This window comes from Neoarius graeffei, chromosome 2 (assembly GCF_027579695.1).
Source record: "Neoarius graeffei isolate fNeoGra1 chromosome 2, fNeoGra1.pri, whole genome shotgun sequence".
Taxonomy (NCBI): Eukaryota; Metazoa; Chordata; class Actinopteri; order Siluriformes; family Ariidae; genus Neoarius; species Neoarius graeffei.
In genome coordinates this window covers 64986649-65010976 of record NC_083570.1, presented here as the reverse complement: position 1 = coordinate 65010976, position 24328 = coordinate 64986649, and the positions used below count along the sequence as shown (strand labels likewise).

Here is a 24328-nt window from a genome sequence, read left to right as displayed (position 1 = left end):
AAAGCAAGATCACACAATGTTATTGCATAGATTCAGTTACAAAGCCTTGCAAACATGGAAGTGAACAGAAGTACAGCAACTAACCCAGCGAGAGTATAAAGAGGAGCAGAGAGAGCGTGACCAGGTCGAGAGCTGACTGCTGATTGACCTCAGCGATGGCATTGATGGGCACAATGATGAGCAGAGAGACACGGGAGAACATGGGACACTGCAAGAAGGACAGCAGGACCGCAGAGAACAGGAAATAGACAGCATGCACCATGCATATCCACATGGCATGCAGACTTGGACCTGAATTTAAAAATGAATAATAAAATCAGGCCAACCACTTAATTCAGTTTTGGCATGGGGTTTTAAAAACATTAAAATATCCTTTTCCTGATACTTCTAAGCTGATCTTGACCTTTTTGTACTGAACAGACAATAAAGACTGGTGTTTACACAGCACAGACATTTGGCTCATTGCCTTTGAGGTTTTTATACACACCTCCAGAATGTCACTTTTTCGTTCCTCTGAAAATTTGGGACATCAGCTTCTTTTCCTCTTTTTAAAACGGATAGGTTATAGGAGTGTTCATTGCATCACACATTTTCTGTGGCAAGATTCATGGTAGCACACCAGGACCCCTGCAAGTCTCTCTGAGCTACACAACCATTCAAAAGTTTGGGGTCACTTTGAAATTCTTATTTTTGAAAGAAAAGCACTGTTCTTTTCAATGAAGATCACTTTAAACTAATCAGAAATCCACTCTATACATTGCTAATGTGGTAAATGACTATTCTAGCTGCTGGTTTTTGGTGCAATATCTCCATAGGTGCAGGGTGCGATTTGTCAAAAAACTAGAAGGGGGGGGGGGGGGGGGAGAGAGATTTTTTTTTTTTTTTAATCATGAAACGTCACAAAATTAAGGTAACAATAGGCTAACAGCTCAATAACATCCGATGATATCAAATGAATAACACTAAATGAAAACGAACGCTAAACCAGAGATAGTAAATTCATCTTCCTATCTCTCTGACTAAATACACGAACACCAACACACAAGAAAGTTCGCATTGCTTGTCGCGTTGCTGTGATGTTTCGCTCCCTCCGGATTAAATGGACAGTGACTCGAAAATCACTAAAATACATGAATACTAAATGAACAGTTTGCTCTGATGGCGCAGTTCATGTGGCCTTTTCTGCTTTCCCATCGGTGCACTATCCGCTGCGTTTCGCCCTTCTTTAATCCACATTTCTGCGAATTTCTCAGCAGGGAAGGAACGCACGTCTGGCCCATTGACAGCGAGGAAAAGAAGGCTGTCAGTGTGGATACATTCATTCTGTTGCGCTCATCAGTAAGGATGTGATTCATGGCGCTAAATCCACGTTCACACTCTGGATATTGTTATTATCTACAATGTATCTGTTTGCTGGGGACATTCGTGAACATCAAAGCTGCCACTTTGGGTCATTTTGAAAGTGAGTGCAATGTAGACCATAGAAAACTGTGTCACAACATGCCTGTCATGTCAACTTTTTTTTTTGGTTTGTTTGTTTTATTGACGGGGTTTTCCCCCCGAGGATTTTTTTTCAGCAGAGATAAAAACCAGGGGGGGGGGGGGGGGGGGGGATGATCCCCCCCCAGCAAATCGCTCCCAGCATAGGTGTATAGAGGCCCATTTCCAGCAACTCTCACTCCAGTGTTCTAATGATACAATGTGTTTGCTCATTGCCTCAGAAGGCTAATGGATGATTAGAAAACCCTTGTACAATCATGTTAGCACAGCTGAAAACAGTTGAGCTCTTTAGAGAAGCTATAAAACTGACCTTCCTTTGAGCAGATTGAGTTTCTGGAGCATCACATTTGTGGGGTCGATTAAATGCTCAAAATGGCCAGAAAAATGGCTTGACTATATTTTCTATTCATTTTACAACTTATGGTGGGAAATAAAAGTTTGACTTTTCATGGAAAGCACAAAATTGTCAGGGTGACCCCAAAGTTTTGAACGGTAGTGTACACTTAACCACAAAGCCCATTCTCTGCACCCCACTGCCACTAGAGAAGCGATGCACCAAGTTTTGCCACAACTCTGCTGCTTGGCCTCAGGGCAGTTGCAAATAAAACTGGAATCAGAGTCAGTGGTCAGTCAAATTATATCACACTGCTTTGTTAAAAATCCCTGAACAGACAGTGTGCACCTGCACAACTGCTTTTCCCAAAAATCAACCAATCCAAGTGCCTGGTATTTTAATTAGGAAATGCTCTTTGACTTGAATATGGACTTTGTTGAAGTTTCAGTATCTGATTAGTATTTCTGGGATGGTCTTGAGGCGATTTGGTTACTTTTGGCAGATTTACCAGCTCTTCTAGTCACAAAATGCAATTTCCATGTTCAACACAAAAAAGTACATGTAAAGAGTGTCACCCTTGTCCACTTGTGATTAAATCACCTGAGAAAGATGTTCCACACCTTAGCTTAGAATGCAGCTCCAGATGTGTGAGCACTTTTTATTATTTTACTCTTAACATGCTTTAAATAATAAGTACCAGCCCATCCCAAGTATTCTTGGATCATATGGAGTCGATCCTCTAGCCTGCTCTGCATGCTGTCCAGGTATGTCAGCATGTATCCCAGAGTGCTGTTCATGCGTTCCAGCTTTCTCATGAGCTCAGCGTAGAACTGAACTGTTGTGTTCTGCTGCTGCAGGACTCCATTCAAATTAAGCTCTGAAACAAGACTTAGAGTTAAAACACAATAGCAAAATCACAACCAGGATATGCATACAGTATATACAGTCAGGTACATAAGTATTTGGGCAGTGACCATTTTTGTAATGAAGCCATCAAGATGTAATTGAAGTACAGACTTTCAGTTTTAATTCAAAACAGTTTGACAAAAATATTTCATTCACCGTTTTGAAATTACAGCCATTATTTATGTAATCACTACATCTTCACAGGCTCAAAAGTAATTGGACAAACTAACAATTATAAATTTAAGCATCGATTTTAATACTCGGATGCAAATCCTTTGCAGTCAATGACTACCTGATGTCTAGAACCCATGGACATCCCAAATGCTGAGTTTTCTCCCTTGAGATGCTTTACCAGGCCTTTAAGCAGGAACTTTTAAGATGGCTGCAGTGGGTATGGAACCTTCTGCTCGCAGTTTTATAAAGCAAATTTAAGATGTGCTGAATTGGCTCGGCCATTTAAGAACATTTACAACCGCAATTCCAAAAAAGTTGGGACAAAGTACAAATTGTAAATAAAAACGGAATGCAATAATTTACAAATCTCAAAAACTGATATTGTATTCACAATAGAACATAGACAACATATCAAATGTCGAAAGTGAGACATTTTGAAATTTCATGCCAAATATTGCTCATTTGAAATTTCATGACAGCAACATCTCAAAAAAGTTGGGACAGGGGCAATAAGAGGCTGGAAAAGTTAAAGGTACAAAAAAGGAACAGCTGGAGGACCAAATTGCAACTCATTAGGTCAATTGGCAATAGGTCATTAACATGACTGGGTATAAAAAGAGCATCTTGGAGTGGCAGCGGCTCTCAGAAATAAAGATGGGAAGAGGATTACCAATCCCCCTAATTCTGCGCCGACAAATAGTGAAGCAAAATCAGAAAGGAGTTCAACAGTGTAAAATTGCAAAAAGTTTGAACATATCTACAGTGCATAATATCAAAAGATTCAGAGAATCTGGAAGAATCTCTGTGCGCAAGGGTCAAGGCCGGAAAACCATACTGGGTGCCCGTGATCTTCGGGCCCTTAGACGGCACTGCATCACATACAGGCATGCTTCTGTATTGGAAAATCACAAAATGGGCTCAGGAATATTTCCAGAGAACATTATCTGTGAACACAATTCACCGTGCCATCCGCCGTTGCCAGCTAAAACTCTAGTTCAAAGAAGAAGCCGTATCTAAATATGATCCAGAAGCGCAGACGTCTTCTCTGGGCCAAGGCTCATTTAAAATGGACTGTGGCAAAGTGGAAAACTGTTCTGTGGTCAGGCGAATCAAAATTTGAAGTTCTTTATGGAAATCAGGGACGCCGTGTCATTCGGACTAAAGAGGAGAAGGACGACCCAAGTTGTTATCAGCGCTCAGTTCAGAAGCCTGCATCTCTGATGGTATGGGGTTGCATTAGTGCGTGTGGCATGGGCAGCTTACACATCTGGAAAGACACCATCAATGCTGAAAGGTATATCCAGGTTCTAGAGCAATATATGCTCCCATCCAGACGACGTCTCTTTCAGGGAAGACCTTGCATTTTCCAACATGACAATGCCAAACCACATACTGCATCAATTACAGCATCATGGCTGCGTAGAAGAAGGGTCCGGGTACTGAACTGGCCAGCCTGCAGTCCAGATCTTTCACCCATAGAAAACATTTGGCGCATCATAAAACGGAAGATACGACAAAAAAAAGACCTAAGACAGTTGAGCAACTAGAATCCTACATTAGACAAGAATGGGTTAATATTCCTATCCCTAAACTTGAGCAACTTGTCTCCTCAGTCCCCAGACGTTTACAGACTGTTGTAAAGAGAAAAGGGGATGTCTCACAGTGGTAAACATGGCCTTGTCCCAACTTTGAGATGTGTTGTCATGAAATTTAAAAATCACCTAATTTTTCTTTAAATGATACATTTTCTCAGTTTAAACATTTGATATGTCATCTATGTTCTATTCTGAATAAAATATGGAATTTTGAAACTTCCACATCATTGCACTCCATTTTTATTTACAATTTGTACTTTGTCCCAACTTTTTTGGAATCGGGGTTGTAATTTCTTTGCCTTCTCCATACTCTTCCCAGGTTTGGTACAAGTTCTACTTGGCCCCAAAGAATCTTGTTTCACAACTGGGCAAACCTTCTAGCAAAGTCTAATCTGGCCTTTCTGTTCTTGAGCATTACCAGTGGCTTGCATCTTGGGGTAAACCCTTTGAATGTCCATTCATGAAGGCATCTCTTGATTGTAGACCAAGACACTGATCAGCATAAGCATATGTGTTCTTGACTGAGTTAGATGTTGTGAAGGGTCCCCCCCCCCCACCCTTTACCCAGTAGAGAATTCTACAAAGTCATCAACCTTGTCTTCCGTGGTCGTCCAGGCCTTTTGGTGTTACTAAGCTCAGTGCATTCCTTCTTTATTAAAAAAAATAAATAAATACCAAATTGTTGATTTGGCCACTCTTAATATTTATGCTATCTCTCATATGTCAATTTTGTTTTTTCAGCTTAATGGCCTCCTTCCTTTGACTGCATATTGCCAGTTCCCATGAACAGCTGCCAAATGCAAACTGAACACTTGGAATCAACTCCAAAACTTATTTCATTCTCATCTCATTATCTCTAGCTGCTTTATCCTGTTCTACAGGGTCGCAGGCAAGCTGGAGCCTATCCCAGCTGACTACGGGCGAAAGGCGGGGTACACCCTGGACAAGTCGCCAGGTCATCACAGGGCTGACACAGACAACCATTCACACTCGCATTCACACCTACGGTCAATTTAGAGTCACCAGTTAACCTAACCTGCATGTCTTTGGACTGTGGGGGAAACCAGAGCAAACCCACGCGGACACGGGGAGAACATGCAAACTCTGCACAGAAAGGCCCTCGCCGGCCACGGGGCTCGAACCCGGACCTTCTTGCTGTGAGGCGACAGCGCTAACCACTACACCACCCTGCCGCCCCCAAAACTTATTTTAGTTAACTCATGAAATAACAAGGAAACAGGCCATAACACCATCAGTCAATTGTCCAATTACTTTTGAGCTTGCGAAACTGGAGGGACTAAGTTTTAAAAAGCGGCTGCAATTCCTAAACTTAATGCAATATTTTTGTTAACGGTCTTTAATTAAAGCAGAAATTCTACACTTCAAACTCATCTTTATCGAGTCATTTCAAATCCACTGTGATTGTGGATCGAGGCAAAATTACATCGTTGTCCAAATACTTATGGACCGGACAGTATTTTCAGGGTTCATAGAGCTTAGCTTACATGAAATTCAAGCATTTTTCCAGCAGTTTCAAGGTAAATTATTCAGTTTTTAAGCATTATTCATCACATACCCAAGACCTGAAGCAAACTTCAAATAAGCAATTTACATAAAGTAGCTAGATTAGAAAGATTAAGAACTGGCAGCCAGGTGTGACGTTAACATGCCATGGATACAAAAATGCATTCACCAATCAATACATGTCACACACAGTGCTAATGTCTTGTAAATAAAACCATGCAGGCTCACTAATAAGACAACACAAAAAGATATGCAAAACTTATTACACTACTGAATTATTATTTAGCCCATCTATTATAGACTACATTATATACTAGTTGTCAACCCCCCCCCAAAAAAAAGCCATTTTAAAAACCACTAAGGTAGCTAAATGTGGTATGGTGAAGATTTACCCATTTTACTGTAGATCTCTTGTGCACGCCCTCTGACTTCAGCCAGGTCATTCAGAATAGTCTGATGACCTTCCTGCACATCTGTACCTTGACCTTTCAACTGCTCACCGACATTCTCTAAGCATACAGAACAGAAGGGACATGTCAGACATTCACATCTTAATCACACACCCAAACCTGTAATTAAAAAACAATCCCTCTCAAAGAATCCCAACACGAGCGGTCAACAAAAGTGCATTTCAGAAATGAACAGACAGAAATGCTCAATTTCAAACAAGAATTTTTTTGAACTGATCATCCATGAGACATACCGATTCTCTGTGTAATTCCCTGGATAAGCTGCGCCACCAACTGCTGCCCACTGCTGATCAGAGCCTTCTCCTGTGCCAACCTCTGCAAATTAGCTGCGATTGAAGCATCCAATTGCTCTTGACCTTCCTTTAGTGCCCCTTGCTGAAGCTGTAGAGCACTGTGACCCTCCAACAGCCTGTCCAGCGATGCAGCAGTCATGTCCCGTAGTTCACGCTGACCTTCCTGCAAATACACGGCAGTGTTGGCAGGATGAATAGGGCTCTGTTATGCAAGCTCAATCCCTCAAGTTCCTCAATCTGAACTTATTTCACCTTACTGACTTGACAGAGGTGGGTGTTCCAGTATTTAAAAAAAAAAACCCCACCTGTGCCTAGCTACAAAGGTTCAAGAAGCCATGCTCTCAAGAGTGGCTGATAAAGCAACAGACGGGCTACTAATAATTACATATGGTAAAGCCTCGGTCACAACCGGCCATACGTGCTCCTACAGCTGGTCTACGTGCAAAAAACGCACGGAGGGCGCGCGTGTAACGTGCTGATTTTCGAGCCGTAGACCGGCCGCTGAGGTTCTTTGTCATGTCAAACAAACTATGGGCGCTTACATTTTTTTCAGGTTGCAAGACAAACTTGCGGCCAACATGCGTCTTTCTCCACGAACAAAAAAAAAGCAGCGATTTGGGAAACGCCAAAAATTGCACGGCCAAAAAAAAAAAAAAAAAATCGTACATCCGGTTGTGACCTAGGCTTAATGGAGTTCATTTCATACTTTGAGCCTTTTTCAGTTTTATTTCTTTTCTCTCATTTCAGTGAAGTTAATTCCTAGTATAAGGAGACCTTCTGTAACTCCAGGTTGTAGAAAGGCTTATGACTTTGTAGTGTCCCTTATCTTGAGTGGGTGTGCAGCTGTGTAGAGGGGATTTTACTTCTAGGGACCATAATTTTAAGTCTGTCAAGTTTGGAATACTTAAGGAAGGAGAGATATTATGTAGTTGGAATTTATAGTGATGTTTTTCACCTCTAGTTGAACTGAAAATTACATCTCTTACTCTTATGACATCAATTGGTGACTAAGTATGGGTTGTTTCCTGCTTCCTCTATAATAAAATTTAAATTGAATTATGGTAATCCATGTTGATTTTACCATAGGGCATGAATTACTTTGTCTCTTACTTTCTACTGTATCTGCACTAACATCCTTTGCCAACAAAGTTCTTCTGAATATGGAGCAGGGGAAATTATGCGGGGCCATGTTTTTGGCTCTAAGGCTTTAGACATGGTGGACCATGAATAGGAAACAGCGCACATGCTGCGAAAATGAGTTATCCAGCAAACTGTCTGTTACCCGCAGGGTCCCCCAGGGGAATATTCTAGGCCCCTTGTTGTTTGCCATTTACGTCAATGACTTGCCAAGTGTGTTGGATTCCTGTTATGCGTCACTCTATGCAAATGACACAGTGATCTGTTATGGCTTGTCGTCCCAGGATTTGAGTGAAAAGCCAAGCCAAGACCTCCTGACTGTTGCAAAGTGGCTGAAGGAACATAAGTCAACACTGAATCTGGAGAAAACCAAATGTATGCTTATAGGCAGTAATCGCAGACTGGAAAGTAAAAGTGCCCCAACACTATCTTCGATCATAACGTGGATAATGTCCGTAGTTTTAAATATCTAGGAATTTATACATCAGCTGATTTTACATGGACAAACCATGTTGAATATGTGGCTAGTAAAATTAATCAAAGGATTGGTTTACTTGGACGCATCAAGCATGTATTGCCTTTTAAATTGTGCCTTCTTTTTTATAATGGTCTTGTTATGCCTTTGGATATAGTTTGGGGGAGACAAACATTATGTAACTTTAATGGCCAGTTTACAAGTACTACAAAATAAGGCTGCTAAATTAATTCTAGATAGACCTTTTTATTCTTCTGCCAGGCATGCTCTTACCACACTTAAGTGGGCATCTCTGGAGAAAAAGACTGTTCCAGAGAAGATGCGTGTACAAGTATCTAAATGGACCTGTAGAACACAATTTGATTAGGCATCAAGATCGACATAGCTATAAACAAGAAATAAGGATAACTCAGGCTCCCCAAAACTCAGAGGAACTGGGGAAAGCAAAAGACTGCATTTCATGCAGTCAGAAGATTACAATACACTTAATTAGGAAATTAGAGAATCAGGGAATGTTCGTATTTTTAAGCTCAACATTATTTTTACGTACTAGATATTCATGATTTAGTTTTTTTTTAATGTTTTAAATACTATTTGCTTGTATTTTAGTAGCTTTAACTTATGAGGTCCTTTTTGAAAATCATGAAAAAAGTTTCCTCAATAAATATCATCATCATCATCATCATCTCTTTGTAACCAATCACCTGAGTATTATTATAATTTGTATCCTATATAATGGCACGCGAAACTTAGTTTGGTGGGAGACTGCTCCTCAGCCATTATTGAAAATAAACCTATTACATGGATGGGAGTTACTGATTATCTAAAGAAAGTATTTTTTTTTCTTCCACATATACATCAAAATATACCTATACCTAATAAAAAGGCCAGTGGGTGCAAGATGGGTGTAGCCACCAACTGAGTGCATTCAAGCTCTTCATAGGTTTTTTTTAAATTTACTTGATCACCAATTAAGTGTCAATAAGCACCATTTACTAAACGCACAATATAACAATTATCCTTGAAGTAAACAGCTTACCCATTATTGTTAAAGAAAGAAAACCCACACACAATGAAAATTTCATATGCAGACCTTCAGGTCTTTCATAGCATCCAGTTGACTTGCTGCTGTTGAGATTAGGGCATTCACAGTAAACTCAGTCTGCCTTCGAAACTGCTGCTGACGTGTGGCATAACACACTGCACGTGCACGGTTGCTGACAATATGGTATGTATTCCAGGTATCCGAATCCATGTCAGCTGTGCACTCCTTAATTGACTGCCAAAAAATAAAAATAATAAGAGGTAATAGTCATATCAAGTATAAACAACAAATGACTGCAGACAGGAGTAATTAACAATCAGTGCTCTTAATTTATAAATATTGGGGGCCTAGTGGTGATTTCAGTTATCAAAAAACAGTCACAATGGACCTGTACAAATCTTTTATGAGACTTTCATAGTTGAATGAAATGAGAGCATCACATCACTTCAAGTCATGAAATTACCATTGTAGTTGTTTGCCTACTGGATAGGCAATGACTCAAGAACTAGAGACCAAACCATCTATAATGGTCTCAAGACAACATGAAATGGAATTCTGGACACATTTTCTTTCCCAGCATTATGTATTCACAGTGAAACAGTAGATTTAGGTAGGCCAGACTTTGGGTTTTATCCATTAGTCACTTGACTGGCTTGTAAAAGTGAGCATCTTAACATGTCTTTGCTGGTTGGTTATTATCTCATATCATCTGTAGCCGCTTTATCCTGTTCTACAGGGTCGCAGGCAAGCTGGAGCCTATCCCAGCTGACTACAGACGAAAGGCGGGGTACACCCTGGACAAGTCGCCAGGTCATCACAGGGCTGACACAGACACAGACAACCATTCACACTCACATTCACACCTACGGTCAATTTAGAGTCACCAGTTAACCTAACCTGCATGTCTTTGGACTGTGGGGGAAACCGGAGCACCCGGAGGAAACCCACGCAGACACGGGGAGAACATGCAAACTCCACACAGAAAGGCCCTCGCTGGCCACGGGGCTCGAACCCGGACCTTCTTGCTGTGAGGCGACAGCGCTAACCACTACACCACCGTGCCACCCAGAAGGAGATTATGAATATTATTAATTATTATTATTAAGTGATCAGTACAGATGAATCATGCACAATCTAACCAAGAACCCATCCTAATGGCTCCATGAAAACATTATTGCATAAATCTGAAATTTTAAAAATACAGTAATCAATGTGCACTGTACCATCTCTTCAGTGCACAGGAAAGTCCTGCGTCCTTCGACTTCTGACTGGCAGTTGAACAAAGCTACTCCCAGTTTTGCCAGCTGTTCTTCTGAAAGGCCACTGCAGGTAGCTTTAAGTTGAGCAACAACCTGAACAGAAGTCAGAAAGGCTATAAATATAAAAGAATCTATAGAATATAAACCAAATAGAAGTTTTAAAAAAAAAAAAAAAAAAAAAAAAAAAAACACATACTGGTCACTTGAACGTCATCGAACATTCATAGATTTTTCAACAATATTTACCAACACAGAACAAAGCGATAGACACCATTACAAGAAAGTTGTTCTGCCTGTGAACAGGACATATCGTTCAGGGTTTGTAACACTGTCCAGGCACTATTCAGGTAAAAACCTGCTTGTTATGGAATGGCTCAAGAAATTCTGTACTTACCCTAAAATGGCAGCTGTCAAGAGGACTCAAATCAATCAGTTTTGCCTCAGCCAAAATCTTCTCATCAGCAACACTCATCTCAAATGGTGTGGCATCATTTGGGGCAGGAGTTGGCTGGGTGGGCATAACCGGAGGCACCGAGACTGGAGCCGGTGCCTCCTTCTTCATCCATTCAAAGAAAGCATCGGCTTCACCACACAGAGCCAACAAACGCACCAGGAGCAGCCACAGTTGTAAACATATCAAGTGTGTCTCAACCATTTGACCCCTAAAAAAAAAAAAAAAAAAAAAAAGGATTGGGGGGGGGGGGGGGGGGGTAGGAACCACAAGAGTTTAAAAAGAATGACTGAAAAACAGGTGTCACAGTAGTGCAGCGCATTGTGTGCCTCCAGGGTGCCTGGTTCAAACCTGAGTTCAAGTTAGCGCATGTGTGGCGTTTGCACACACTACCCATGTTCGCCTGGTTTTCCTCCAGGTTCTCCAGTTTCCTCCCACTGTTCAATAACACGCTGGTAGGAGGATTGGTTACACTCAGACCCTGTTCATACATGGTTTTAAAAATGCATCTTGGGTAAGCAGAGCTAATGCAGACAACACCAAAAACAAGCATTAAACAACCACCAAGATACATTCACTCAAACCAGCGTAAGAGCTAATGCATCCTAATGTGTTCCAGACAACTGGGATGTAAACAGCAATATGTTTCAGGTTGTAATCAGATTTGTGATCTGATCATCCAAGACACATATTTAAGCCAAGTGTAAACAAGACGTAAAACTGCCCCAGGTGTGAATGAGTGTTCATGGTGCCCCATGATGGACTGCTAGCCTATTCAGGGTGTATTCCCACCTGGGATCAAAACTCTGGATCTATACTCACCCTGACATAGACAGACAGACAGACAGACAGACACAGACAGACAGACAGACAGACAGATAGAAAGGACACACAGCACAGTGGTGTAGTGGTTAACACTGTCGCCTCACAGCAAGAAGGTCCGGGGTTCAAGCCCAGCAGCCAGTGAAGGCCTTTCTGTGTAGAGTTTGCATGTTCTCCCCGTGTCTGTGCGGGTTTCCTCCGGGTGCTCCGGTTTCCCCCACAGTCCAAAGACATGCAGCTTAGACTAACTGGTGACTCTAAATTGACCGTAGGTGTGAATGTGAATGGTTGTTTGTCTATGCGTCAGCCCTGCAATAACCTGGCAACTTGTCCAGGGTGTACCCCGCCTCTTGCCCATAGTCAACTGCGATAGGCTCCAGCTTTCCTGTAGAACAGGAAAAGCGGCTACAGATGTATTCAGTGGTGCTCAGTGGGCAAAACACCAAATCAGGCGTGCCCCCATGGCGAAATTGCAAACAAACAAATTAGAAGGTTTGCAGCATATAGACCAACTCAGACTATATCTAACAAAAAGCAGTTTAAGAACATAGCCTTTGGAATTGCAAACAAACAAGGCCTGCGGCATATAATTAGGCTATATTAGAACAGAACTTGCTCAAAGTTTTTTTTTTTTTTTTTTATAGGCCTACATAACCTGTATTTTCCATTCATTTTTATTATGTTCCAAATAAACACTAAAAAAAAAAAAATCCAGCAATCATGAATGATACACCCTCATTGTGTAAGCACGTCTTCAACTACAAAGCCGACACGGAAACCTGCGTTCGTCATTAAAAAGGCATTCGATGCGCCTTGCGCGCCGCAAAGTCATCGACTATTTGAGGGATGCTACAAACCGCGTTTGACTGCCCCATTTCACAGCCAATGCCAGAGTGGAAGCCTTTGCCTCATCAAATCTGATCTTTTGTACAACATAGTTAATATATTCAACATAAAATTCTTACATTTCAACAGTGTAGAATCTTGATTACTGAATAATGAAGATACTGAACATTTCAGTTTCTTACAATGGTACTTGAAAGTTTGTGAACCCTTTTGAATTTTCTATATTTCTGCATAAATATGACCAAAAACCATCAGATTTTCACACAAGTCCTAAAAGTAGATAAAGAGAACCCAGTTAAACAAATGAGAAAATTATACTTGGTCCTTTATTTCTCAAGGAAAATGATCCAATGTTACATACTTTTGCCACTCACAGATATGTGAACCTCTAGGATTAGCAGTTAATTTGAAGGTGAAATTAGAGTCAGGTGTTTTCAATCAATGGGATGACAATCAGGTGTGAGTGGGCACCCTGTTTTATTTAAAGAACAGGGATCTATCAAAGTCTGATCTTCACAACACATGTTTGTGGAAGTGCATCATGGCACGAACAAAGGAGATTTCTGAGGACCTCAGAAAAAGCGTTGTTGATGCTCATCAGGCTGGAAAAGGTTACAAAACCATCTCTAAAGGGTTTGGACTCCACCAATCCACAGTCAGACAGATTGTGTACAAATGGAGGAAATTCAAGACCATTGTTACCCTCCCCAGGAGTGGTTGACCAACAAAGATCACTCCAAGAGCAAGGCGTGTAATAGTCTGCGAGGTCACAAAGGACCCCAGGGTAACTTCTAAGCAACTGAAGACCTCTCTCACATTGGCTAATGTTAACGTTCATGAGTCCACCATCAGGAAAACACCGAACAACAAAAGGTGTACATGGCAGGGTTGCAAGGAGAAAGCCACTGCTCTCCAAAAAGAACATTGCTGCTCATCTGCAGTTTGCTAAAGATCACGTGGACAAGTCAGAAGGCTATTGGAAGAATGTTTTGTGGATGGATGAGACCAAAATAGAACTTTTTGGTTTAAATGAGAAGTGTTATGTTTGGAGAAAGGAAAACTCTGCATTCCAGCATAAGAACCTTTATCCCATCTGTGAAACATGGTGGTGGTAGTATCATAGCTTGGGCCCGTTTTGCTGCGTCTGGGCCAGGATGGCTTGCCATCATTGATGGAACAATGAGTTCTGAATTATACCAGCGAATTCTAAAGGAAAATGTCAGGACATCTGTCCATGAACTGAATCTCAAGAGAAGGTGGGTCATACAGCAAGACAATGACCCTAAGCACACAAGTCGTTCTACAAAAGAATGGTTAAAGAAGAATAAAGTTAATGTTTTGGAATGGCCAAGTCAAAGTCCTGACCTTAATCCAATGGAAATGTTGTGGAAGGACCTGAAGCAAGCAGTTCATGTGAGGAAACCCACCAACATCCCAGAGTTGAAGCTGTTCTGTACGGAGGAACGGGCTAAAATTCCTCCAAGCCGGTCTGCAGGACTGATTAACAGTTACCGCAAACATTTAGTTGCAGTTATTGCTGCACAAGGGGGTCACACCAGATACTGAAAGCAAAGGTTCACATACTTTTGCCACTCACAGATATGTAATATTGGATCATTTTCCTCAATAAATAAATGACCAAGTATAATATTTTTGTCTCATTTGTTTAACTGGCTTCTCTTTATCTACTTTTAGGACTTGTGTGAAAATCTGATGATTTTAGGTCATATTTATGCAGAAATATAGAAAATTCTAAAGGGTTCACAAACTTTCAAGCACCACCCTATGTCTGTGTATTAACTTTTTCTAAATGGCATAATTCAAACTATCAGAGAACATTCTTTTGTTGCATGTTCCTAAATAAATCCTCACAGTACCATTAAGTCTCAGGTGGATTTTTTTTTTTTTTTTTTTAAATCACAGCCAAGAGTACATCAACAACCCCAATGCAGCAACAACAACAAAAAACCTTCTCATTAGGTCCAGACCCAGATAAAACACCCTTGCTCTTAGAGATTAGATCAGAACCATAATCATTATAATGATGAAATTGCAGTACTGAGGGTCGGTATCTGGAGGTCCAGGACAAGCCTGGGCATAGATCCTCATCCAACTGACAGGAATTACTGTGTGTGTGCGCATGCGCGTTCTTACTGCTCTTGAAATTACTTTTCATGATACATTAACAAGCAATAAAATAAAAAATTAAATGCTAAGGATTCGCGTTTAAAAATAAATAAAACAAAACCCACCAAACTTACTTTGCTGTAATAGCTGTTTGACTGAATGTAAAACCGCCTCCTGAAGAATTCCTACAGATTTGCAGCTGAGAAAGCGCCTCTGTGTCTCTTTAACCATTTAAATGGAAAAGGAGCAGCCAATGAACAGCGGCGGTGGCTGCAGCGTGAACATGCAAATCTCGTGAGAACTCTTTGGTACGTTAACTGGCGCGAGATTTAAGCTGGTTTGTTGTGCTATGCGCAGGCTGACTAGCTTAGTTTATTTGTTACAGAAGTTAGCTTCCGAAACCGTTTCTAGTCCTAGAAATTATTTTGGAATGAGTTTCTGAAAGAATAATTTAGCTCGATATTAGTGGAATATCACAGTTATTAAGCGGTTTAGTTTGCTAGCGAGCTGGTCATGATGTTAATTGGTAATACTGATATAAAGCTGCTGTTTTAGATTATTGCTAGTAACTAATAAGAAACTACTCCTTTACGTCATATCCGGCCTCACTAGCTGTCTCGGTATAAATATGACCGTGCTTGTGTAACTGTAATGGAGCTAAAGCCGTCGGCAGCGGTGGTGTTTAGTGCTGTACCTCCATACGGACATGTCCTCATCAACGCCAAGTGGAGGGGCTCCATCCTAGTGCAGCATTTTAAAGGTATCTACTAGTCTAATTATTTCCGAAGTGTGTAAACTGGAGTACTCCATGTCCTGCACATGTTCGAGTTTTCCCTTCTCTCAAATCACCTGGTTTAACTGACCATCTAATTAAGATAAGAGCCTTTTATTATCCCACAAGGGGAAATTTACATTGTTACAGCAGCAAAATATCTAAAGAGAACTAGATGGGGATGCTTCCGCCCGCACTGCAAAAACCTGGCTTACAAAAACAAGGAAAAAAGGTAATAAAATTAGGAATATTTTACTTAAAATAAGCAAAATTATCTGCCAACAGAACAAGAAAATTTGACTTGGCAAGATTTTTAAAAACAAGTAAATATATCTAGCTTCAGAAACCCCACAGATGTCTTAAAACTAGTGTATTTATACTAAAAACAAGTAAAGTTGTACTACTCACTTTAACATGCTAGATACTTTGTCCCCCAACCAAGTTTGACTATTTCATCTGGGCATATTGGTGTGCTCTGTTTACGTAAGTGTTTATACCAACTGAGACCATCAAATAAATCAAAATCAAAACAACAAACCAATCCATTTTGTAGCCTATTTTTGTTGCCAGATTGACAATACAACAATTCATTTCATTTAGTTATCTGTTTTGTGTTAAGAGATTAAAAGAAAGGATAAGATGCTTGAAATAAGAAATTCTGACTTTGACAGACTTGTCATGGTTAATGTAACACCGATGAAATTATGGTAATTCTCATTTTAAGACAGAACTTACTCATAACCAGTAATAAAATCTCAATAACAAGTTATAATACCTTAAGATAATTGAGGGGAAAAATGCTTAAAGTAAGTGAAATACTCTTACACAAAACCTGCCTGGAAAGGAGAATTATCTTGGCAGACAAATAAGCATATTTTGTCTTGATTTAAGATATTTAATCTTGATTAGATTTTACTTTTTGCAGTGTGGTAGACTACACGCCTTATTAAGTTGGGATTTGGGGATGGACATTTGACCTCACAGTAATCTTGACCTGGTGAAATTACTTGTATCAGCCTTGGAGATATTGTGTTCACAAGGTTTTCAGACAGACATTTGACCTCACAGTGACCTTGACCTTAGACCTTTTGATCTCAAAATCTAATCAGTTTATCTTTGTCCCCAAATCCATAAATGGTGAAAGTTTCGTGAAATTCCTTTAATCTGTCTTGGAGATATTGTGTTCACAAGGTTTTTGGACAGACGTTTGACCTCACAGTGACCTTGACCTTAGACCTTTTGATCTCAAAATCTAATCAGTTCATGCTTGTTCCAAAGCGCACAAATGGTGAAAGTTTGGTGAAATTCCTTTCATCTGCCTTTGAGGTAAGGGTTGTTTTACAATCAGGGTACAAAGTTTGTGTCACAGGGGTCCAAAATTCAAATTGATTCAAACTGGTTCTTGTACCAGTTTTTAAGTGAAGGACAAGTTAAAGAACAGATTTCGGGTAATTTTTTGACGTGTGTATGGTAGTTTTGTGTAATCTGCTATAAGATAAAGAAGATTAAGTGTAGCTTTAAGCAGGGCTGGGAGAAACAAATGAAGCGATTCTCGGAGAGGACTTTTTTTTTTTTGACAATTCAGAATCCACTACTTCCATAGTGCTTTTAAATATAAGGCTGTAAGCTTTGTGTTAGTTGTCTCTAATATTTATGTCCCAATATCTTGACCACATTTTAGGATGAAAATAATCATTTTAGATATGTTATTTTATATTGAAAAATTAGCTGTCTCGGAGAAGACTTCTTTTTTTTTTTGACACAATTACATACTAATTTGATCAAAATAGTCTGAAAACTTACTGGCATTCAACATTAAAGCTTAACTATGTTTCCAATGATATGGAACAAAATATTTGTTTGATGGTATAAAAAATGATTTACCGTAAGTGCATCCCTTTTGGAGCTACGTGTGGTCAAAAAAAGCACTTTTTCTAAATGACACAAGTAATTTTGCTAAATATGACATATATTGCCATACATTCACCAAAAATAACGTCATCACCAAATTTTTTTTGCATGGTAAATAGAGCGATCACAGGGCTACAATAAACAACCAAGTTTATTTAGTCAAGCCTTTTGATATTGAAGATAAGTGTTAAATGTGATTTTTAGCTTGCGTACCCTGATTGTAAAACAACACGTATCGCGTTCACAAGGTTTCGGGATGGACGCACAGACGGACAACCCGAAAACATAATGCTTCCTGCACCTTACGGTGGCGGAGGCATAAAAAGATAACAGTGAAGGAGTAATGCAAAAGTACTAAATATACAAAAAAGGATTTTATGAAATAAATTAACAAATTTGTATAAATTAAATGGTTTGCAGATGTATAGTTAACATAAGTGTATTATAGAGGTGGTATTGAACAGGTATTATTACCAGTATTAGCCAGATAGTATTGCACAAGAGACATTTTAACCATGTGTAGCTAGCAGTTTGCTGTAAAGTACTGATGCTGATAAGGGCGGCACGGTGGTGTAGTGGTTAGCACTGTCGTCTCACAGCAAGAAGGTCCTGGGTTCGAGCCCAGCTGCCGGCGAGGGCCTTTCTGTGTGGCGTTTGCATGCTCTCCCCATGACCGTAGGTGTGAATGGTTGTGTGTCCGTCAAGGTTGTGGGGGAAGCTGGAGCCAATACCAGCTGACATTGTGCAAGAGGTGGGGTACACCCTGGGTAGTAATTTATTATTATTATTATTATTATTATTATTATTATTTATTAATAATAATAATAATAATAATAAGGACAGGATAAGCGGCTACAAATAAATGGATGGATGGATACTGATGCTGCTAGTCAGTGAACAAACAATATCCGTTCAGAGGGATTTCTTTGGATGTAGACGTGATCTGGACAGTATTGTTCTTTACTGTGAGGAGTGACTGGTGCTGTGCTTGGTGAGGTGCTGGTTGTACAGTCTCACAGCAGTAGGGAGGAAAGAGCTGCTATATCTCTCCTTAACGCACCGCAGATGGACTCGGTCACTGAAGGAGCTTCTCAGTGCTGCTACTGTCTCCTGCAGTGGACGGGAGGTGTTCGCCATTAAGGATGACAACTTGGCCAACATCCTCCTCTCCCCCACTACGTCCACTGAGTCCAGTGCACAGCCCAAGACAGATCCTGCCTTCCTAATCAGTTTGTTCAGTTTTTTCCTCTGCTGTTGCGATACTGCTTCCCTAACAGACAACACCACAGATCCTTTCTATCAGCCCTTCCTGAGTTGAAGTGTGTGTTAGAGCCAGGAAAATACTAAGTAACAGGTTTACATACTCATGATTTAACCCTTTGCTATTTGCAAATACAGTATATGATGACTTTCTACAGTTCTGAAATCCTAATCAAAACCAAATGAGTTGCTACTTGTTTGCCTCTAATATACTTGCTTACTTGTTTTTATTCTCCTTCACAGGGAATGTGAAGACGGTCTTTGAGGAGGAGCTTGGTGTTGTGGACCTTTACCTCAGTAACAAAAGTTGTGTCCTGTATGTGTCAGAGAGTGACTTGGTGGCAGGGAATGACTACAAAAGAAAAATCGTTCGATTCAGAAATGTAAGTGTGGATGTTTTGATGCTGTCTTCATTTCCAGGTCATGTTTTGCGCTTAAGTAGTGTGATTTTGATTCTCTCCGAGTCCTGACCAAAAAAAAAAGAGAAACATTTCTTTTCCAACATTAAACGTAGCCTGTGTACCATAATGTCAGCATGAATTAGGGCCAACTTGGTTATCAAAATGCATCTGTCTGACACATTGTAGGGTGCAAGAAGTAGTGCATATGTATGCTGACAAAGGAGAAATTGGAAGATTTGTTAACCATAGTAAAATTTTTAAACATCATTTGTATTGTGTTGGAGAAATACTACACAGGCAAGTTGAGGCAACCAAAGTATTTGTCTTAAAATGTATTTTGTTGCAAAACTGCTGCATGTATAGCCATGGGTTTGTGAAACAATGCTAGCTTTAAAAATAAGCAAAATCAGTATTCTTAGAACGAGCATCATAGCAGTCGAGGTGAAGAAACCAAAGAAGACGCTGTCAGAGGAAGCCAGGAAGGGAAAAAGGGAGCTTGACTGAGCAAGAGACCAGACAAGAGTAAATTTTGGTGTGATGACAGAAATGTATATCATTGCTCTTTAAATAATATTGGTGGAAACATGTAGTTTAATCTGCTCGTAGAAACTTAACTCTTGGTGATTAAACTGTAGCCATTGCGTCCATCCATTGTCTGTCGTGTATCCGTCAAGGTTGTGGGGGAAGCTGGAGCCAATCCCAGCTGACATTGTGCAAGAGGTGGGGTACACCCTGGGTAGTAATTTATTATTATTAATAATAATTTCATTTTGTATAGCACCTTTCTAAAAACCCAAGGTCGCTTTACAATTATAGGTAGGAAAAAAGTAGTCCACCAAATAAAGGTCAGGATGTCATTCCAATGGTGTAGCAGCCACGGTCCCACCAAATGGGGCACGAAAACAAGTCCCACACCACCAGCACAGCTGTCGCGCTGCCGCCGGGCAACATCACTCGGAACACCACGCCATGAATCCACAGACGAGCTGCCACGCAGAGCGCTGGTATGTCCCAAACCACCTGCACAGCTGCCGCGACGCCACCGAGCAACATCGCTCAGAACATCATGCCAAGCACTGCTGCACAGAGCGCTGGACAACCACGATGTTAAAATGAGCAACGAGCTCACTGCAGTCCATAGCTAGGAGCACAGGCATCACCCACAGCGAACCAAGGCCTGGAGGGAACCGACGCCTAAAACTGGGTCCGGAGCTACACCACAACCGGTGGACAACACACTCAAAAGAGAAAATAAAATAAAAAGCTCTGGTGAGAAGCAGCAGCCAGAATGCGCACGGCGTACTCTCAACCGGGTAGGTCGTCAGTCTAGCTCAGGAGACGAACAGCCGTTCATGTTCACACCTATGGGCAATTTAGAGTAGCCAGTTGATTTAATCCACATGTCTTTGCACTGTGGGAGGAAACCCATACAGTCATGGGGAGAATATGCAAACTCCTCACAGAAAGGCCCTAGTCAGCTGTGAGGGTCGGATCCATCACCACCTTGCTGTGAGGTGACCGTGATAACCACTGCGCCACCATGCCCCTGTAGACATTACGCTGTATATGAAAACTGTTTAAAACAGCTGTGGTAATTTTGTTTATTAATCGAGGTAATTATGTTACAGGCCAATAGTAACTTCCATGGGGTTGTTCTTGTGGAGAAGACTCGTCTCAGTGAGCAGTACTTCAGTGGACTGCAGAAGTTTGTGGTGTTGGAGCTGGGCCTGGCCCTTCTGCATGTCGCAGGTCCTGGCGAAGCCGCCCAGCTTATTACACAGATGGTGAGTCGTTGTCAGATGTAAAGCTCTACCCAAAATATTTTAGTGTTAATAACAGATATGCTGCTCAGTGCTGCACAACATTCATCTAAATAGCACTAAAATAGGTCTACCATTTTAAAACAAACAAAAAAGCCTGAGGTGCTAAAATGTTGCCCAGTTGGATCACATCATAAGACAAAGTCAAACAAAAGACAGTCAAACAAAACCCAAAAATAAATGCTGTTTGCTGATCATGGCAAGTGCCCTGATGTGCCCCAACGTGTGTTTAAATTAGAAATAAAACTTTTTGACAACAGTGTATCCATTTTAAAAGTGATATTGCTAAAAATAGGCTCTTCTAGGTGCAACCATTTGCACTGAAGTCGGATATCCACATATGATGTTAACGGCACTCCCTTCGTTACCCAGAGCCATCAAATGAAGGCTTCGAATTCTTTTTTTTTTTTTTTAAAGTCACCGGACACTGGAATGCAGGGGGTGTGCGTTTTCACTGCTTCAGATGGGTTGAAAGCAGAGAAAGAACTTCACTGTGCTGTAATGTATATGTGACCGATCAAGGCTTCCAATTCTAAAAATCTAATCAGAAATTTTCTGTAACCATGTGATTTTTACTGGCAACACAATTTGCTAAACAGCTGACTTCACTTTTATGAATTTTAAATTTCATTCGGCTAGATAACGCATACGTGGTAGTGACACAGATGCTAGTAAACAATCCTGTTGCCATAGCAGTATATTTAATTTATTGCCATAGCATGTGTATTTTATTTATTTATTTATTTATTTATTTAAAAACACCCAAATGCTTGACACTTAAGTATCTTCAGGGTTGTTTACAGCAATTTAGAAGCAACGTATCCATGAGATCCGCTAGCCTCGGTAAGTCATGTACTGTGTAGGTGACATCACAATTTGAACTTCGGAGAGAGTGAGATGTCCACGCCCGGGGACAATATATATTTTTTTAAAAACAATAAAATCTGTACACCGTATACAGGTACAAATATGAACAAGTGAACACTTGAACATGTCTTGTATGGATATTATCTGTCAGTATAAAGGAGTTTATTTTTGGGTTTTGTTAATCTTTGCCTAGATTTGTTTCCATTAACAGAATTCCAGGCATTATTAAACTAAGTTAATTAAACTAACTAATTACACACTTTAGTTAGTCTGAATGACAGTAGTGCCTTTCATGTGAAGGTAAAGTTTGGGCCAATGACCATATTGTAATACAGTAAGAACCAGACAGTTACCAGTATGTGTACTTTCATTCAGAATGGCATAATGGTGATTTGATTATAAAATGGTAAATCCTTCAAATACTTTGCGAAAAGAAATGAGTGACAACTTTAAAAATAAATAAATAAAAATAAACATTCCTGAGCACCCAAAATGTTTTTTTCTATATGAACAATAATTTAGCAAATTAGAAACTCCTCTGATCCTGGCCTTTAGGGGTGTAACTGAACATGAATACATCATTGAGACTGAAGAGAGAATGCACACAACAGATAGAGATGAATAATTGCTGTTTTTTATTTTTGTTTTTAAACTTGTGAACTTCAGGGACTGGACAAAAAAGTCCCAAGCACAAGGTTTTTACTTTACTTTTGAACCTTAAAGAACAGATTGCTGAAGGTCATGGGGAGGGATGGAGCAAAATCCCCACCCCCTAACTTCCAACTCAAAAACTACATTAAAAGATTTGAAACTGGCCCAGAATGTTGGCATCGGAAAAGGTAGATGTATTTTTCTCTGGAACCTAGTTAATAGCGGTGCGCATTTTAGATTTGCAGGATATCTGTGCAAAAAGGGCAAGTTCATTAGCATGATACTAATGGGAGATGCACTATTTTTGGTTTTGGACTGCTTTACTGAGCTCCAACCTTTTGTCTGGTACTGTACACAACAGCTATTGAATGCCCAGGTTGTCTTTTGCTCCTTTATTGTAACCTGGTGCTTGGTCTCCTGATTCTTCAGTCATCTTACTTCTGATGAAACTGCAGTATTTTTATGGTCATCCAGACATAGTTACAACATTTATAATGAAATGCTGTTTAAAGGATGCTGTTTTGATTTGCAGCAGCACAGGAAGTGTGTCCCAGATTTATATTAGATTCTGATGGTGTGTCTAGCCAACTCTTCTGATCTTTCTGCAGTGCAACCAAAAATTAATCTGATAAAATACTATTAGTTGGCTATTGTCAATTGTAACCTATATAACAGTTTTTTGTTTTGCCATTGAAAAAATTTTCTTGAAAAATGTTGTTTTGAAGCATGGTTGCCTAAACATCTTGCTAAACCCCACCCACTACAGTTCTTTCTAAATGTCATATTAAATTTTTTTTTTTCTCCCACAGGTTCATGGAGAGAGCAAGGAGAACCCCTTCCGCAAGAGAAGCACAGCCAGACTGCTGGACCCAGTGGTGTTGAACGTGGTACAGCAGATCCCTGGGGTTGGCAAGGTGAAGGCCATGGCCCTACTCCAGCACTTCTCTAACATCCATAAAATCAGCAACGTTTCAGTTGAAGACCTGGAGCCTGTTGTGGGGCAGGCCGCTGCTCAACACATCTGGGCTTTTTTCCATGAAATATTTCCATGATATTTTACCACATGGTACTTTGCAGAGACTTTCACACTGGACTTATTTGCTGTTTGCCATGTAAAGTCTAACCTAATATAAACCAAAAAACCCAAACCTCAAACATTGGTGTGAGGCTGTCAAAATGTAATAGATTTTTTTTTTTCTTGTTCAAGGAAAACTGAATTACTTTGTTCAGGCACGTTGCATATTTCCTAAATATTGTTCTGCAGTGAAAATAATAAAATGTGGATAGGTTGGGTTGTATTTGCTTGTCCTTTTGGGGGAAAAAAAATTAATTTGTCATGTCATTTTCTGTAACCTCTTTATCCTGGTCAAGGATATTTTAATGCTGTGATTTAAACTTATCTCCTGCTGTTCTACAATAGCAACTGAACCCATTACGATTGAGTAGACTGTTTATAATGAGGGTAAGTGGTACACGACAGGGGAAGGTTTGAGTCAACCGCCTTCCTGATGAACTGTCTCTCTAATTAGCTCAGCATGCTTTCCCAGTCAAGGTCAAATACACCTGCGCTGCTTGAGCTTAAGGTGTGTGTGTGTGGGGGGTCTTTTCTGTTGTAACACTGGATACAGAAACAATTGTATGGTTGTTGTTGTTGTTGTTTTTTTTAAATAATGTAGCTGTCTAGTTAA

The 24328-nt window shown here is 40.2% G+C and overlaps 2 protein-coding genes across 3 annotated transcripts in view; one reads left to right on the top strand and one right to left on the bottom strand.

Moving 5' to 3' along the window:
• The window catches only part of bmb (brambleberry), a 20870-nt gene extending 5378 nt beyond the window's left edge, over positions 1–15492 (bottom strand). Inside the window, exons 1-8 of one of the 2 annotated variants that reach the window (XM_060914709.1) lie at positions 15084–15492; positions 11107–11374; positions 10677–10805; positions 9502–9687; positions 6737–6959; positions 6426–6542; positions 2532–2711; positions 85–291 (exon numbers count right to left, since the gene is read on the bottom strand). In XM_060914709.1, the coding sequence (XP_060770692.1) occupies positions 85–291; positions 2532–2711; positions 6426–6542; positions 6737–6959; positions 9502–9687; positions 10677–10805; positions 11107–11367 (1303 nt within the window). In that variant the 5' untranslated portion in view covers positions 11368–11374; positions 15084–15492. The remainder of the gene's footprint in view (positions 1–84; positions 292–2531; positions 2712–6425; positions 6543–6736; positions 6960–9501; positions 9688–10676; positions 10806–11106; positions 11375–15083) is intronic. The other variant, XM_060914708.1, reaches the window with a different exon arrangement.
• On the top strand, positions 15256–24328 carry faap24 (FA core complex associated protein 24). Its single transcript, XM_060914710.1, has 4 exons — positions 15256–15718; positions 19145–19284; positions 20931–21086; positions 23450–24328. Exons 1-4 carry the CDS (start codon positions 15610–15612, stop codon positions 23690–23692), a joined length of 648 nt encoding a protein of 215 aa, XP_060770693.1. The 5' UTR covers positions 15256–15609; the 3' UTR covers positions 23693–24328.